This window comes from Syngnathoides biaculeatus, chromosome 11 (assembly GCF_019802595.1).
Source record: "Syngnathoides biaculeatus isolate LvHL_M chromosome 11, ASM1980259v1, whole genome shotgun sequence".
Taxonomy (NCBI): domain Eukaryota; kingdom Metazoa; phylum Chordata; class Actinopteri; order Syngnathiformes; family Syngnathidae; genus Syngnathoides; species Syngnathoides biaculeatus.
The window spans coordinates 29,072,357-29,090,325 of record NC_084650.1 but is presented as its reverse complement, the minus strand read 5'-3'; the positions used below and the strand labels follow the sequence as shown (position 1 = coordinate 29,090,325).

Here is a 17,969-nt window from a genome sequence, read left to right as displayed (position 1 = left end):
GGATGGCACAACTGAAGACTCATCACCTAAAAAATATCATATTTCCAATAAACCATGGTGGTGGCTGAAATGCTTTGGGTGAAATTCAACTGGGGCCTTCGTGAAGGTGCAAACACGAGTTAGCACAAACTTTCAGGCTAGAATGCAAAGAATTGACAGGAAAGTCCTTCTAGAACAAGTGAAGTTCATTTAGAATTAGTTAGAGGTGCTTTAAATGACTGGAGCTGTGTGCTGAGTCCCATTTCAAATATTTGAACATGATTGATTCATTCAGAAGAGCCACATCCCTATTTGCAAGAGTGTGTACACACTTTTGTAACCGCATTACCTTAGTTTATTTTTACTTTCCTTCTCTCTTCTCTGTGTAGTCTTAAATGTAATTTAGATCTTGTCAGAGTAAACATACTTTGGATGATTAATATTTTAATGGTCTTGGTTCAAACCATCCACTCTCTCAATCCCGTCTGATGGCTTCTGTAGTTTGTATTAGTCCCCACTGAAGCACTTCCGATGTTTCCTTGTACGAACTGCATTATGCATGTATCATCCATTGGACTGAGTTTATAGGTGTCTAAGACTAAGAATAAAGTGTGGAAGGAAAGAGGGAGGCTAAATAATTGTAGCTGCACACTATGTAATGCTCTGGAAGGTTTCGTCTACCCTGTCAGCCAGTGTGCCGTGAAGTTATTATTATTAAAGTAGAACTTTACCCGCAGGTTAGAGCAGTGCATCACTTTGGAGAAAGAATATAAATGGGAGGGGAGGCTTGTGGATCCACAGTTAACAGTAGTCTTCCTAAACCCTTGCTGGACCTGAATGGGGGTAGTGGGGGACATGGAAAAAGAAAGTTCATGTGACTGTTTTACTTATATATCATTGTTGAAAGGCAGCACACCAAACCGTAATAACTGACCGTTTTCACATTTGGCCCAGGCACAAATAAAAATTTTAGATTCAGGCTAACTCAGACAAGACACATTGTAGTCTTCATTAAATCACTGAGTTTGAGGTGATCATTTTTTTTTAACTGTATTCTAACACACGCGTAATAAAAGCAGCAAGTGGCAAAGGAGCTCATTATCAAATTGTATTTAATTGGTCTGGATATCATTTAATTATCAAAAAGAAATATCTCTCCATCTATCTATGCCTGTGACATATTGTATAACGACACACACATTATATAGCAGAAGGTACAATTACCCTCTGTATCCAACTCTTGCCAATCATACAACAGAATGGTAGCGTTCTTTTCAACTAAACAGGACTAGATTTCACACTAAGTAATTACATTTTATGGTAAATTGACTTGAGATTACTTGACACTTCTTTTGAACTTTTCCATAATAAAATGTACTTTAGCTCACAAAAGGTGACGAGTTATTGCTGTAGACAGCAGTTGTAATGTTGTCTTTCTAGTTTATTCCTTGCAAGAAAGAGAAGTTGCATAAGAGTGTCTCAAAAGGTGGGTATTGTGGTTGGAATAGAACATGAACAATTGAAAAAATTGGATGATGAGTTCAGGAGAAACTGATCTGTGGGTTGGCAGCCAATCGCAGGGCACATAGAAACCATTCACAATCACACATTTACCAATACAATGTTAGCCCTAAGTAACGATGGACAGCTATTCTATTAACAGTGTTGACATTTTGCTTTAAAACAATCAATAAAACGTTTTCATTTCTTCTTGAATGGATTCCTTTGACAGCGAGAATATCTTAGTACACAGAGTTCAATACCGAGATTAGGTAATATTGAAAAAAAAAAAGCGGCTGGATGGCTTGTATCGTTTCTACAGACAGACAGCGTCTTCCCTCTGAGGGAATCCAGGTGGATTTTATACAAAAAAAAAAAAAAACTCTTTTTCAAACAACCTAAACTCCTTCCTATTCCCACCTAGCCCCCCGCTAGACACACACACATACACACATTTATACATATAAGCTCAATTTGTTACAGTGGATCAAAACATGACCCTTGTATTTTTCTCTCGTGGGAAGAAAGACCTTGTCAGTAAATTGACAGCAGAACTGAAAAACACTACAGTTAACGCTAAGTTTATTTTTCTTTGTAAATTTTACTCAAGAATAGCTTCTATTTTTTAAGGCTCTTAAACAGTTAAGATCAAATTCATTGTAAAATGAGGTTTTTCATTTATTAGTTCAAGGAAAATGTTAAAGTAATGTGATGGAGTGCTTTTAATCAAGGCATCAAACAAGCACCTGCCAATAAAAGAAATATCGTACTGTAAATTTGAAAGAAAGAAAAAGGTTTGAGTGTCCACTTCATTTTTTTATAAATACATTTGCAAAACCATTTTAGAGTTAAACTCTTAAATAATATTCAACAACTAAAAAAACTTTTATGGCCTTCTCCATGTATTTTTGAAAAATTAATTTCTTGAACATAATACCATCTGCTGAACTTGTCACCACTTCCCTGCCTCGCACACACCCACCCGCCGCTTCCAATTCATTATTTTACTGAGTATTTCTTGTGCATAGTCTATAAATTTGCCAACACAGTGGCCTGAATATCCCACAGAAAATTGCCATAGTTAAAATAAAGCTCTATTAAATCCTCCAAAAGTGATGTGTTTTAAATTAAAAACTTTGTCAAACTAATCGAAGAGGTTTTAGTCAGTGTTTGACGACTTACTGATCGTTGCTCTTTGCTTGGTATCTGCGAGGCCGTAGAAGGAACAGCAACAAATGTGAGCGCTAAAGAAATAATGAAATTTTCATGAGCCAGACTCTGCAGGACTTGGTTTTAAAATATGAATGCCTTCATTGAACTCAAAAGTGCTGATGTATGGGAGCATCTCAAGCAAATCAAGTATGATTCATTAGTGATCTCTGTGAATCTTTTTACTCATTACTTACAGAAGCGTTCTCATTTATTACCTGCATATGGATTTTTTTTTTTTTTGTGTGTAAAAAAAAAAAGCTTTAGTGAGCAAAATTGAAAAGCCGCTCACCGAATAAATTGGGTTCATTGTCTCAGGCAGAACTTTCCCGTCCCAACATGATCAAAATAATGAATATATATACTGAATAACACATTTATGAGATGACCTGTCATTAAGAATGACCATCCTGCATAATGAAGTCCTACAATGGTCTTTTGATCTCAGAGCTTGAGGCCCGAGGTGATTTACCATTTGGAACACGAATGAGAAATTTCAAACTAGATTTGCATTTATACCCCCGACCAAAGAGCTATTCAGTAATTTGATATACTGGTCAAAAATAATATTCTGTGTTTTTTAGGTAAACTTTATGGATAGTAATAATTAAGACTCGAAGCAGTGATAAACTGGCCCTTGAGCTCATGGGAAATCTGGGAAATGATCACTGAACTTTGATGCCATACTACACCCACAATAGATGACCAAATAGCTTCATAATTTAGTGTTGTCCAAATGTCCAACAGAATAGCTGCTTCCAGGTGGGGCTCATTTGGCCAAATTCCATTCATAGTTCTTGTACGTACAACTGTTGTAATTTCCCAGGAAAGGGTGCTTCAAACCAAAATGCCTGACTTCCTGTTCAGGTTTTGGTAAGAGGTCATCTGGACTTTTATTTGCAGCCTATTGGTAAGCTTGTCCATCTAATTTCATGTTCACTAGCTAAACTGAAAAAATATACATATATATAAAATGTGTATTTGGTTGGTTGTTTAGGACCACCACAATACATACTTTTCACCAGGACACATACACTTGCAAAAATTGGGCGAGTTTTGGGGTTTATTGAGCCCCCACCGTTCCCTTGCTGTGTGATAGTTCATTGTTTGCATCGTTGCTATCTTGCATATTATCTTGTAGAACTTATTTGTCAGCTACATCCCCACTCTGTTGTGTAATTCTCTCATTTATATAGATATTTTTTCATGCGTTTCTAAGACTGTGCTTACTTACTGTAATGCCCTCTTATGTGGAATAGAAGAGCTCTCGTCCCGGATGTGATTTTCAGCATCCACCTCCATCTTGCCAACATCACATGCCACACAAGACTTTGCCTCTAAATGGCAGTTGTCTAACATGTACACTATTTTCTAAACATTTTAAGTTTGCCATTTCTTTAACAAAAATGTTGCAATACATTTAAGTGTGTTTGAAGCTTGGTCTTGAACATTCCACATGATGAACAGGAGTTCATTGTAAAAAGTCTTCTGTGCTGTATTAACAGAAATCAATGTACATTTATCTTTAAGTGGTGCAGCTGGAAGGATCGTGAGCTCAACCTCATAATACTGCATTAAACATAAACTGCACATCAACACAAAGTACCAACAAAGCACTGCTGCATGTCAGGAAATGCGAGGTTGTCACCAAAAATGCAGTCTGACTTTTCAGTCCAGTAAATGTAAATAAGTTGGAGTAACATAGAGATGACTGATGCGTAATTTTGACCAGCCTGGAAACACTCAGTTGGTTCAATTTCCATCTATGTGTTGGGTTGGCAGAGATATTCAATGTTCCGCACTTTTTTTTTTTTTTATTTATTCTAATGTCATATTGAGCTGCTTGTGGGAGTTGTGCTCCAGCAGAAGTCAGTCTGAATGTTAACCATTTTAAGGTCATTCTTAAATGCTTTTGGTGTCCTCATAAGAATCACTTAGTCTTCATGAAAATGTAACAGAAAAACAAATACAACACCATTAATTTGGTCTGTCTGTTACGATGCCTCACTGACATGGATAGATACATAATTTGTTGTAAATATGTATTTTTTTAACAATTAGGTAGACAAGTGGGCGGGACGGTGAATCAGCTGGTAAAGCGTTGGCCTCACAGTTCTGAGGTCCCAGAGTTTGCATGTTCTCCCCTTGCCTGCGTGGGTTTCCTCTGGGCACTCCAGTTTCCTCCCGCCTTCCAAAAACATACAACATTAATTGGACACTAAATTGCCCCTAGGTGTGTTTATGAATGCGGCTGTTTGTCTCCATGTGCCCTGCGATTGGCTGGCAACCAGTTGAGAGTGTACCCCGCCTACTGCCCGTTGACAGCTGGGATAGGCTCCAGCACTCCCCGCCACCCTCGTGAGGATAAGCGGCAAAAGAAAATGGATGGATGGAAGTATATACTGTACAGTAAAAGAACTGGTTCTTCGAATAGACTCCTCGTTACATCTTGCAATCGGATCGGTGATCGGTTATTGTTTTTTTAAGATCGCTGTTTGATGATTGGCCTTGAAAATCCTTATTGTGTAAAGCCCAATAAAAACCTTTCAGAAATTTGAAACATATTTTTTAAATGGTACAGTCAGCTTGCTTATTGAATTAAGGTCCACTATGTCCTCATTAAATTCAGCTGTTAGCCAAAAATGTCCATGTAGCCATTGTCCACCTTATCAGCAAGCTCGCATACAGTGTTTTGCGGTTCGTCTGTTTGCAGTCAAATTATTTTTTTTAAAGTGTTGGACCTTGACTAATAGACATTTCTAAAAAAAGCATGACATCTATTTAATATAAGTTAAACGGAAAATCTCAATTTCCTTTTTGTGAAATGGGGAGGTCTCAAAGTCACTTTATGGAGATATTGACTCGGATTAACTAATTTCTTTAGCTGACAACCCAATGATAGTGAATAAAACCTCTTTTGGTTGTAGCAAGGTAGCAGACTTCATTTTCTCTCATACATTAATCAACAATCAGTTCTATGCAGTTGTTAGATTTCCTCATGATCAAATAGTTGACTAATTCATATGAAATATTTTTTCAGTGTGGCACAAAACCTAGGGGATAAAAGACAAAGTGAGAAATTTAACTTTAACTTTTCCTATTTAATGTACACACAGCACCCCATAGTTACAGAAATAAAGGAAATTGTTGACATTTTTTAAGATTTATTTTAAAAAAATCACACACCCATAAGTATTTCGACCCTTGGCCCTGACACTCATATTTAACTTCTGTGTTGTCTATTTCTTCTGATCATCCTTGAGATGGTTGTGCACCTTAATTGCAGTCCAGCTGTGTTTGATTATAGTGATTGGACTTGATTACAAAAGCCACACACCTGTCTAGATAAGACCTTACAGCTCATAGTGCATCTAAGAGCAAATGAGAATTACAAGGTCAAAGGAACTCCCTGAATTGCTCATAGACGGAAATGTTGTAAGGCACAGATCTAGCCAGGGTCACCAAAAAAAAAATGGCTGCCAAGAGCACAGTAGCCTCCATAATCCGGAAGTGGAAGCTGTTTAGCATGACTAAAACCCTTACTTGACCCTGTCCGGCCAAATTTGTCAGCTGCAGGGACAAGATGGCCTGTTACAATTGAAGGAAAAATGAAAACAGCCAAGTACTGTGATATCCTGGACGAAAACCTTCTCCAGAGGTCTCAGTACCTCAGACTGGCCCAAAGGTTCACCTTCCAACAAAACAATGACCCGAAGCACACATCTAAAATAACAAAGGAATGACTTCAGAACAACTCAGTGACTGTTCTTGAATGGCTCTGGCAGAGCCCAGAGTTATACCCAATAGACTGTTTTCGACTGACCTCACACATCTTCTGATTTAGAACGCAGTCGCCATCTTGGTTTGGTGAATTCACGTAAACACACGGAGCTAAGCAGGAATCATTTCAGAAAGGCAAATGAATGGGGGCGCACTGCTATGTTATCGGTTGCTCAAACGGGCGTTGTAAAGCGCCCCTCTTTCGACTGCCAGCTGTGATCAAGAACCAGTGCGAGAAAACGGAGCAGTTATTAACCAAACGGCGACAACTGTGGCTGTCTCGTATTAGCAGAGCCGAACTAGCAGCTAAGCACAATAACCATGTGTGAATACAATGAATGTCTCCAAAATCTATGTTTTCTGCTTTATTATAATAAGTTTGCAAAAAGTTAGCGTACCGCTAGCTGTTTGGTGAGTTGAGTTAAAAATGTAGCCGTGGAAGTGGAAAAAAAGGTGCGGGCTCCACTTGGGACTTGTCCCAGTCGAACCTCTCTCTCTCTCTCCCTCTCGGTAAGAAAAACGAAAATAATAATCTACACCTCTTTCGTTGTTATAATCAATAAAATTTAACACAACACTGACTATAATCACGCGGTACATATTTAAATTACATTGTGCGGTAAACTAATTTTAGCAGTGTGGGGAGGCAGGTTGCTTAGAATGGATACCCGCCGCATGACGAATCCAGCCATTGAAGAATTAGTTGTAGGCCTCCAGATCTATGTAATTCTTTAGTTGGTCCACGGTATAAGCGCTTGTCGAGAAGAGGAGGTAGTGGACGATGTCTGGATAGGTTACCGGTGCCCACGGGTGTGGTCCATTTGTGTTTCTCCAAGGCATATGGGTCGATATTGTCGATCAAAGCACACTTCTTATCGTAAAGGTTTCTTGAAACAACATCTAATGAGCACCAATAACTTTCCAAAGTCTTTTTAGCCAACACGCGTCATTTTTAACACTCGTACAATCATTTGTGTAACGCTGGTCTATATGCAAAAGCATTAGAGTGAACAGCGTATAAGGAGAGTGAACTCATCCAACAGGTCCCGGATGGAGTCACATGGTCGAAAAAATTGTATTGAGCATCTATGGAGAGACCTGAAAATGGCTGTCCACAATCGTTCACCATCCAACCTGATAGAACTGGAAAGCATCTGCAAGGAAGACTGGCAGTGGATCCCCAAATCCAGCTCTGAAAAACTTGTTGCATCATTCCCCAATAGACTCATGGCTCTATTAGCTCAATAAAGTGATCCTACTAAGAAAAAGCACTCCTGCTTGCAAAAAATTGACGTTACTAAACAACGTCCACCTCTGTACTTCTTATCCTGTTTAGGGCCCTTGAGGAACTGGAGCCTTTACCATCTGACTTCGCTCTAAAGGGAGACTACACCTTGGACTGGTTGCCATTCAGTCATTGGGCATATATAGCAATAGACAAACATTCACATTCAAACCATCACTGAGTTAGAATTTATGCCTGCACCAAAATCAGGCAGCCGACTGTATTACTACATTGTCATCACCAATAATCACAGAGGTGATTGTGGATGGATCTGGAATGTTGCTGCCGTGGATAGGGATTGACTGTATCACTAGTCGATCTCATGTTGATTCTCACCATTGCTTGTTTACTGTCACAATTAACATGGAAGGATTAATGTTTGAGTGATCTTTCCATGCATGTGTGCGTGTCGGACCATGTTTGTTTATTAATGCGGTGCTCATTTTTGTTTTTCGTTTTCACAGGACTCAATGCCCTGCCCTTTGATCCGGCCGCCAATAACGATCCCCTGCACTTCAACAGCTCCAGCGGCTCACCACCTGTGGAAAACACGTCTGAAAACAGTAAAAAGAGGAAGCGAACCAGCCTGCCTCCAGGTACTGATGCTGACCTTACTGCGGCAGTGTTTTATGTTAAATGTTGCATTCTTGTTGATTTGTAAATGTGATGCAACATAGTTTCTCTTTTTTTGTGTCTCATCTTCCTTGGCCAACATAAAATCACCAGAATGGGAATTGTTACCTAATCCTATTATTTGGTGTCACTATGGCAGAAAAGAATAGCCTAGTCTGCTCTTTGCAAGGTGTCCTCTGGCTCAGCTTCTCTGACCATCTCTGAATGCTCTATTGAGAGTGTGCCTGAGTGACTGTCTGTTGCCATGCCAACACCACATGCCAATCAACACTCCAGCAACCATTTACCAACTGACCTTCCATATGCTTTTGTGTGTGTGTGGACTGAAATGGCTTTTGCGTGCTATAATTATTTTATTGTAATGTATTTATCAAAGATTGCTCCACCCTTCAGTGTCACTTTTAGTCAGACATTCTGTTAACGCTGGTTATTTAACTGCTTTTGTGAGTAAAAAGGAACTGTCCTTTAGGCTGAGAGGTGCTTTTCCTTGTTCTCTCTCTGCTTTGTATCCCAACATTAATTCCATGTTCCATGTAAAGAGATAATTATATAATGTATCATCAAAAAGTAAGTCCCACTCCTTTCCAGTGAGGGTTGGACTCCACGACGTCTGCCCTCATAATTTTTATGGAGAGAATTTCTCGGCCCAGCACAGGCATAGAGGGGGTGCTTTTTGGTGGACTCAGTATTGCATCTTTGCTTTTTGTAGATGATGTGGTTCTGTTGTCTTCATCAAGCCATGATCTCCAACTCTCACAGGTGTGGTTCGCATCTGAATGTGAAGCGGCTGGGATGAGAATCAGCGCCTCTAAATCTGAGCCCATGGTTCTCAGTTGGAAAAGGGTGGATTGCGTTCTCCATGTCGGGGATGAGATCCTTCCTCGAGTGGAGGAGTTTGGGTATCTTCGTGTCTTGTTCATGAACAAGGGAAGCATGGAACCAGAGATTGACAGGCGAATCAGTGCAGTGTCTTCAGTAATGCGGACTCTGAATCTGTCTGTTTTGATGAAGAAGGAGCAAAGCTGAAATGCGAAGCTCTCTATTTACTTGTTGATCTACGTTCCTTGGCTCACCTATGGTCACAAGCTGTGGCTCATTCCCGAAAGAACAACATCCAGGATAAAAGTGGCCGAAATGAGTTTCTTCCCTAGGGTCTCGGGGCTCTCCCTTAACATTAGGGTGAGAAGCTCGGTCATCCGGGAAAGGCTCAGAGTAGAGCCGCTGCTTCCCCGGCTGCTGCCGGATGAGGTGGCTTGGGGATCTGTTTATGATGCTCCTGGAGGCCCCCAATGGTGAGGTGTTCCAGGCATGTTCCACCAGGAGCAGACGCCGGGGATGCCCCAAGACAGGCTGGAGAGACTATGTCCTTGGAAATGGCTGGGGAAAGGGAAGTCTAGGCTACTCTGCTAAAGTCACTGCCCCCCGCGACTCGACCTCGCATAAGCAAAAGAATAAATTGGAGACCCTGAATTGCCCTTAGGTGTGATTGTGAGTGCCAATGGTTGTTCGTTTCTATGTGCCCTGCGTTTGGCTGGCAACCAGTTCAGGGTGTACCTTGCTCCTGCCGATGATAGCTGGGCTCCAGCACTCCCACGACCCTTGTAAAAGGATAAGCAGCTCGGAAAATTGACGTGTGTGTGTGTGTGTGTGTGTGTGTGTGTGTGCGTGTGTGTGTTTAACACACACATTTATACACACATAGTACAAAGCATTTAATTGGTCCTCTAACTCTTCCTTCTGCATTGACTTACATGAAGTGAACGTAGGTATGATTCATCAATTATTTTGCTCATTAAAGGATCGACAGACCTCTATTTTCTGCAGCACTTGTCCTCATTAGAGCCACTGGTGGACAGAGCCAAGCCCAGCTGACTTTAACAGGGGGTGGGGTACACCCTGGAATGGTTGCCGGGCAATCACGGGGACATGTTTAGCATATGTACATGATATTTAGTTGTTCATTCTTTCGCAGTGGTTTAGATTTATAGCAAGTGTTTATTTTGTGTTAATTTTTGGTGCTTAGGCAGATGTGGATGTATCAAGCATTAGTGTATTATGATGCTCTCTTGTTGTTATTGATGGGGTTTATCCCATCTGTGTTAATGTTGTACTCGCATTAGCATATATGTATTGTACTTTATCCACATTTGAAAGAGGCCTGATTCCAATCTGTAGATGTTTGATTTCATGCAGTTTTTTTGTGTTTTCGTTGCTCTGATGCATTCCCCACTTATGCTACTTGGGAGCAAAGAAGCATGCAGTGTAAATCCAGCCTAAGTGACTTGGACAACTTTCCTCCTCCTCTTAAATAATGCATGCTGGCCAAATAGCTTTTAGGTATATTGAAAAGAATCCCTCAGTATTTTATATCTCATCCTGTCGCATCATGTTCTTGTCATGCCCTCCATATAGTCACTGTTTACTGTCCACTGCCGAATGTGATGAAGAGTGACATGTCATTTATTACGCAATGGGATTTGTCTCACGGGAGATAATATATCCCGAGAAGGTTTTACGCAAGTATATTTTAACCTTTTGGCGTATAAGGTCAGTCTTTGTCTTTTAAAATGGTGGTACTTTTCTTTCACGCTGTGTCAAAACCTCTGAACGTAAAAGGCTAACCAATCATGTCGGCCCATTGAGGATACTGCCTTCTCATTGGCTTCACACGCTCAACCGAGGTGGCCTGAGCTGCCGATGGAGCTCATTAACATCCTTGCTGGTTCAGTCTCGTTGAGGGACCACTAATGGATAGATTTTTCTCATTACTCTTCATTTTTTTTCCCACTTCATAATCCGGTGCGTGTGTGTTTGGCTTCCGTGTATTTGTGTGTACAGGCAAATGTCCTGGACAACACTCTTTTTGAAACATTGCTCAGCTGCAATTTCACTTCATTAAATTAGGGGTAAATTTAAGAGAGGAACAAAATAAACAGCTTGTCTGATGCAGCCCTCAAGGAATTTGACTCATTTCAGACTTAATGTTTCCCCACTGATAGATAGATAAATAAATGTACTTGCATCATGCGACTGCCGACGGTTTACACTTTGACATCCAAAGTTGAGCACCTTAATTTAAGACAATAACAATCTGTGTTCAAGCAAAAAATAATTGTCATAATGTGTGACATCAGCGCATACCACCAGATCTCATTTTAGCCTGCATCAGAGAACAAACCACCCTTTTTCCAGGAAGAATTACAGAGGTAAAAAAAAAAGATGAACCAAACAGAAACACCTTCAAGTACTTTTGCAACATTAAACATGATAGACATACTGTTTTTCACATCAACACATTTTTAACGTGGCACCCAACACATAATGAAGACAAAATTGTTGCAGCTCTTATTGTGTAGTTGTCCTCAAAGGGGTCCGGCTCTAGACCAAGTTAAAGTCTCATGTGGATCCACGGTCAAGTACTATAAATAATGTATGTGCAATTTGTGCGTCATCGTGTGGCCGTTTATGTCTCATATAGGCCGCTATTACAGTGTTTATGCAACTATATTAAACCCCAAGTGACATGCCTAGAAACATTTTAAAATAGATATTGTAATGAAAAATACACATAACATTATTCACTTCAATATCTATATGAAAAAATAAAGAGCGGAGAGCGTGTCATCCATGCGCAAAGTTGCGGAAGTCTCACTCAACAACCATATTGCCTGCAACGTCATCAGCAGATGTCACACTGAGGCATTCACCATTGAAAACACGTAGTGGCACATGCTATGGGAGAGGAACAACAGAGATTTTCAGATTTTTCTGACGCCCCTTCTGACACGGAAGAAGAGAACATCACACAATTGAGTGGAGTGACCGGGGCAATATTACCTTATTGTTTCGAACTATATTTAGATGATATGCGGATAACTTCTAATGAACAACAGACTCCTCGACAGTATGACAGTATGTAGTGTACTCAGCCGCGAGCGACGACAACGCCGCAGCCCGGCGCGACGAGCCACCACGGCCCGGCCGCCATGATTAGTGAATGCGGCACCGAAGCTGTGACCGGCAGATGTGGTGCCGTCGCACACATCGACACTTTTACCACCCCTGACTTATGTAGGTGGATCTTTTGTTACGTTCTGAGAGGATTACGCTCCCCCCCCCCGACTATTATTTTTTTTAATAGCTCCATACACCTACCTGTCATTTGGAACCCACGAAGCTCTCGTCCTTTGCACCTGTGCAATCCATTTTTCACAATGAACTGGGTCTTTTGGAAACATATGAAGAATTAAGCCATTCTCCCGAGTGTTCGAACAATATACAGCAATACAACGAGCCGCCATTTTGGCTAACATGAAGGAACTAAGCGCTACCTTCCTGCAGGTAAAACTAGTATAAACACACGAGACCCCTCAAGAGAATTTTCTATGGAGGAGTTACAAAAAGCCATATACGTCAAAATCATGTTTTGTGGTGAAAAAAAAACAGATGGGTCCATTCTGGCTGCCTTTTCCATTTATTTTTTAATTTTTTAATTAAAAACATACAAAAAATCATGAATTTCATGTCAGTGGAGCTTTAAGTACTACTGTAGCCCTTAGGTGGAGCAACTGCTTAGCGTGTTGGCCTCAATGTTCTGAGAACCAGGGTTCGAATCCTGGCCAAGTTTGTAAGTTCTTCGCATGCCTGCGTGAGTTTTCTCCAGGCACTCTGTTTTCCTCCCACATGCCAAAAACCTGCATTAATTAGAGACCGCTACGTGTGATTCTGAGAGCGACTGTTGTCTGTTTCTATGTGCCCTGCAAATGGCTGGCCACCAGTTCAGGGTGTACCTCGTCTCCTGTCCGTTGACAGCTGGGATGGCCACCACCACTATTGCAACCCTTGTGAGGATAAGTGAAACGGAAAATCAATGATTGAATGTAGCCTTTATTGTGATCACGTGACCATAAGAACTCAAGCAAACCTTTAGTTTACCAGAAGAGATTTCCGGGATTGAAGGCAGCATGGCTTGTTCCAAAGTGTGGAAAGTTGACTCGGAAAGCAGAGTTTTTAAAAATTAATGAACGAACCAGTACTCTTGTATTCTTCTGGAAGCCAGCCAAAAACTGATGTTGCATTTGTTGCGAGACCATTGTTTTGTTAAAAATAGGGAACATTAAACAGCACTTCCAAAATGTGTACCAAACAAAGAGTTTGTTTTGGATAGTGTAGACTTTGGATAGTCATGGACTGAAATGGACAATGAATTATTGACAAAAACTGAAAATGTGAAGAAACATAAATTAATATGTCAGTTGTTAGTAGAATTGACATATGAATTCATTTCTGGTTACAGACAGCATCATGTGTCACTATTATTTTCTCTCCATACACATTAATTTCCTGCTATTTTGCTTAGAGTTTGGCTAATCTCCACTGTAATGTGCTACTAACTGGACCTACTGTATGTAACAAGTGTACTGTATTCACTTTGGTGTTTCATGACTACATGTGATGATAGCTTAGCAATTAGCATAACTTCGCCATCTTTCGTTCTCCTGTAAATTTACTTTGTGTTGTCCCTTCCTGATAACGATATTTGTGTAGCTTTTTCGCTGCCGTGGAGATGATGATTCGTGACTTAACCTGCAATGACATTGGTAGAAAAAAGGATTTTGACTAAGCACTCTTAAGGCATTTTTGGCATTTTGGTGGCCAATTTTTCAGTCCATTGCTAATTTAGGGGCAACGTTAAATGAACATTTAGCAAGGTTCAATCATGAAGGAATGTGTAACAGCAGCTGCTGAGATGTTACTCAAAGGTAAGCAAGTTTATTTTTACTTGAAATATATCTACCTGTTCTGACTAACTTTGACAGTAGTAGTAGTAGTAGTAGCTAAAACAGTAGTGAAACCGTTGTAGGCCGTAACTACGTAACAATGACAAAAACAATGCAACAGCAACTGAGTGAGCCGCATAACCATTCAGTTTACACTTAAGCTAATTAACTGCACATCATGTGGTTAAGGTTCCCACTCTTTTTTTTAATCAAATTTTACTTGATGTTTTTTTAACTACAAAACTACGAAACTACATATAATAAGCATCTACCCGGGGGCCAGCGGCTCCACTGCAAAGGCTGTCCGTTTCTGATTTGATCACTCTTACTACACAGCCAGAGATGCTCATTTTCCCTCAAGCCCTGCTGAGCACTAGCCGCAGGTGGTGAACCTTGGCTGAATTTGAGGCACAAAGCAGACTGCTACATTCAACGAAATATGGATCAGTGAGTTTGCTATTGCTCTGTTTCTGTTCATTAAGAAGTAATGCTAACAGTGCAGATGTCAGAAGAGGGAAAACATCATTGAAGTCTTGATAATCATCATCACACTCACTTGTAGAACTACCAAGAAATGAACAATGATTAATTAAAATATTAAATAGAATTATGACATTTATTCCAGTATTTCGGTGGAGATCTGTGGCGCACAAAAATGAACAGGAACATATAGTAGAATCAGTCTGCATCTTTTTAAGTATGAGGTTGTTTTTTTTTTAATAAGATAAGGTATGACTAATTCTGTTGCACATGTGCCCTAACTTCTAAATGGTGTGGGAAAAGAGGAGAGGTTTCTATAAATGTGCCCAGCCATTGTGGGGGAGATCCATTCTCGCTTCTAAACGCTACGTTTACACTGCAAGTGAATGTTTATTTTATTATTATTATTTTTTGCCCAATGTGATATATCAGGTTCTTTCATGTCTATATAAACTGTAGAATTCAATTTTTTTTTCATGTATGACCCAGGCCTCTTTCATATATAGATGGAAATTGGATATGGATGTGACGCAAGTGTGGTATGGATGCTCTGTGGGCATGCATTCAACCAGTGTGTCATTTAAAGGCAACAAACATTACGATTGTTAGACAAAACAGACAAGCGACAAAAGCAAACGGCCGACAAAGGAGCAGAAAGAAGATCCCTTAGAACTGATAAATAAAATAAAATGCTGACTCTGGTTGCACAAATGCATTGAAATTACCACACTTTTGCCATTACGAGAACTATACGAGCAGCCACCTTTACTTCCATCAACACGGCGTATCATGTTTGTGTCCATGTGCAATGTGATGTCCTGTTTTATGCACATCCGTGTCACATCACTGAGCCATTTCATCCTCAGCAAAAAACATACGTTTTTCTAATGTGAACAATTACCTAAAAAGACTGGATTTAAGAAAAAATCACAATTGGGCATCCTGCCCAGCAGTGCAGACATAGCCAGCGATATTACAAGTATGGTGTCCGAACAAAGATTGAACTACTCTTGTTACACTCTGTGACAAGTACGACCCAAAAGCAAGGACAGAGCAAGAAGGTGATTTTGTAGTTTTCCAAAAAATTATAAAGAACGAAACAAAACGGGGAAATAAAAGATGCTATCAAAGAGTCCGGAAAAGATCAACTAAAAAACTCCTGCAATGAAAAAAACAGCACCAAAACAAAAAGCAAACTGAAAAATATTTGTTTATATGTGTGTGTCTGTGTGTTTTTTTAAGACTTTCGCAAACACACACACACACACACACACACGGGCTTGTTTGTTTTAGGGCAGGTGTGGGAGAGAGTTTTAAAGAAATGAGACACATATCTGTACTAGGCTTCTCGGTGGATGACTGGTTAGCATGTCTTCCTCAAAGTTCTGAGGACCTGGGTTCAAATCCGGCCTCACCTGTGTGGAGTTTGCGTGTTCTCCCCCTGCCTTTGTGAATTTTCCCCAGATACTCCGGTTTCCTCACACATCCCAAAAACATCCATGGTAAGTTAACTGAAAACTCTAAATGCCCTGTAGGTATGATTGTGACAACAATTGTTTGTCTATATGTCCCCTACAATTGGTTGGCGACCAGTTAAGGGTGTACTCTGCCTCTTGCCCAGACTCAATTGGGATAGGCTCTAGCACACCTAAGGAGGATATACAGTTCAGAAACTCATTAGATGGATGGATGAAAAATAAGGGATACAATGACTTGAGAAAGGAGCCACGAGGTTCACCACGATGTCACAAAAAGCCCAAGTAACGGGGACAAAAAACAAGAAACAAATCAAACCAACTATTGCCGTAGTAAAGTGAGATACTGCCTTAGGAGTGCCTTACCAATCCCACTCAGGTGCGTACCTCACAGACTGGGAACTGATTGGCAGTCCCTCCCAAGCTTACTCTACCCAGCTCACTGTGCCAAATAAAGGAAAAGAGGAAAACAGGCATAAGCGGGATTAGAACCGGGACAAACATTCCAATTCTCTCGAGATCATTCAAATTTGGTTCTCTGTTTTGATTCCTACATTTCGCCAACTCTGAATAAGAAAGTGGTGGAAACCAACAAAAAGGTGACTGGCTTTTTAAGTTCTGATTTTTGTACATTTGTATTGACATTTCTACATCGCCATCAAAGTACAACAGTGCTTCTGATTTGTGTTGTTTAAAATCAATCTCAGTTTGGCAAAATAAGACCATCATTACCCGTCTCCAAGCAGAACTAATCTTTTGAGCCATATATCACAAAATATAGTGCAGGTATTGACACACAAATGCTAGCCTGTCTGCCTGCATGGGGGAATTATGATATCTGTTTGACAAACATTTTTTGCAATGCACAAACAAAAAGAGGATCACCATTGCATCTTAACATAGACACCAGTGTGACCATGGCGCTTTCCGGAAGTCCTCATGATTAAAAAGCCCTATTTGGATTTTTTTTTTTTTAAATCAATGATTAGGCTGCGTTGGTGACATCTTAGCCAGTAATGTCATTTGTTTTTGTATGTCCCATTGTAGCAACAGTACTAGGTGTTTCGCCAGTGATTCACAGGATCTGGGACAGCTCTGCTGGGTTCAATAGTTCACATCTAGAGGGGAGAAAACTGTGCCATTTTAACTAAATGTGACATTTCTGTCTGGCATAAATGACCACAATAAACCCAAATCCACACACAGATTTGATATCTTGTACATCTAAAATGGCAGGTTGGTTTTAATAGATCTGTGGCTATCCAATACCAAATGACATACACAGACACACAGTGTGAAAATTGTATGCCCGTTCCTGATTTCTAATTTTATTGCAAGTCACACTTGTTTCTCGTCATCAAATTTAAATATTAGTCAGAGACAAGACATGAAAACATGAAATCAAGTTTTTACATGTTTTTTTAATTGTAATTATGATTAAGGGACAAAAAAATCCAAACCTCCAAGGCCCTGTGTGAAAAAGTGATTGCCCCTAAACCTAATAACTGCTTGGAGCACCCTAAACAGTGACAACTGCAATCAAGCATTTGAGATGACTTGCAGTGAGTCTCTTAGAGCGCAGTGGACAAATGTTGGCCCATTCATCTTTGTAGGATTGTTGTAATTCAGCCACATTGGACGGTTTTCGAACACAAATGGCCTTTTTATAGTCATGTCACAGCATTTAGCTAGGATCCAAGTCAGGACTGTGACTGGACCACTCCAAGATCTTAATCTTTTTTTTCTTCACCCATTTATGGGTGAATTTACTGGTGTGTTTCGGATCACTGTCATGCTGCAGAACCCAATTTCATTTCAGGTTGAGGTCACGATCAGACGGCCGCACAC

At 40.2% G+C, this 17,969-nt stretch overlaps 1 protein-coding gene across 5 annotated transcripts in view; it reads left to right on the top strand.

Annotated features, from left to right (window-relative positions):
* The window catches only part of enox2 (ecto-NOX disulfide-thiol exchanger 2), a 257,527-nt gene that overhangs the window by 114,535 nt on the left and 125,023 nt on the right, over positions 1-17,969 (top strand). For all 5 annotated transcript variants that reach the window (XM_061834677.1, XM_061834674.1, XM_061834676.1 and 2 more), the window contains one exon: positions 8,218-8,349. In XM_061834677.1, the coding sequence (XP_061690661.1) occupies positions 8,218-8,349 (132 nt within the window). The remainder of the gene's footprint in view (positions 1-8,217; positions 8,350-17,969) is intronic.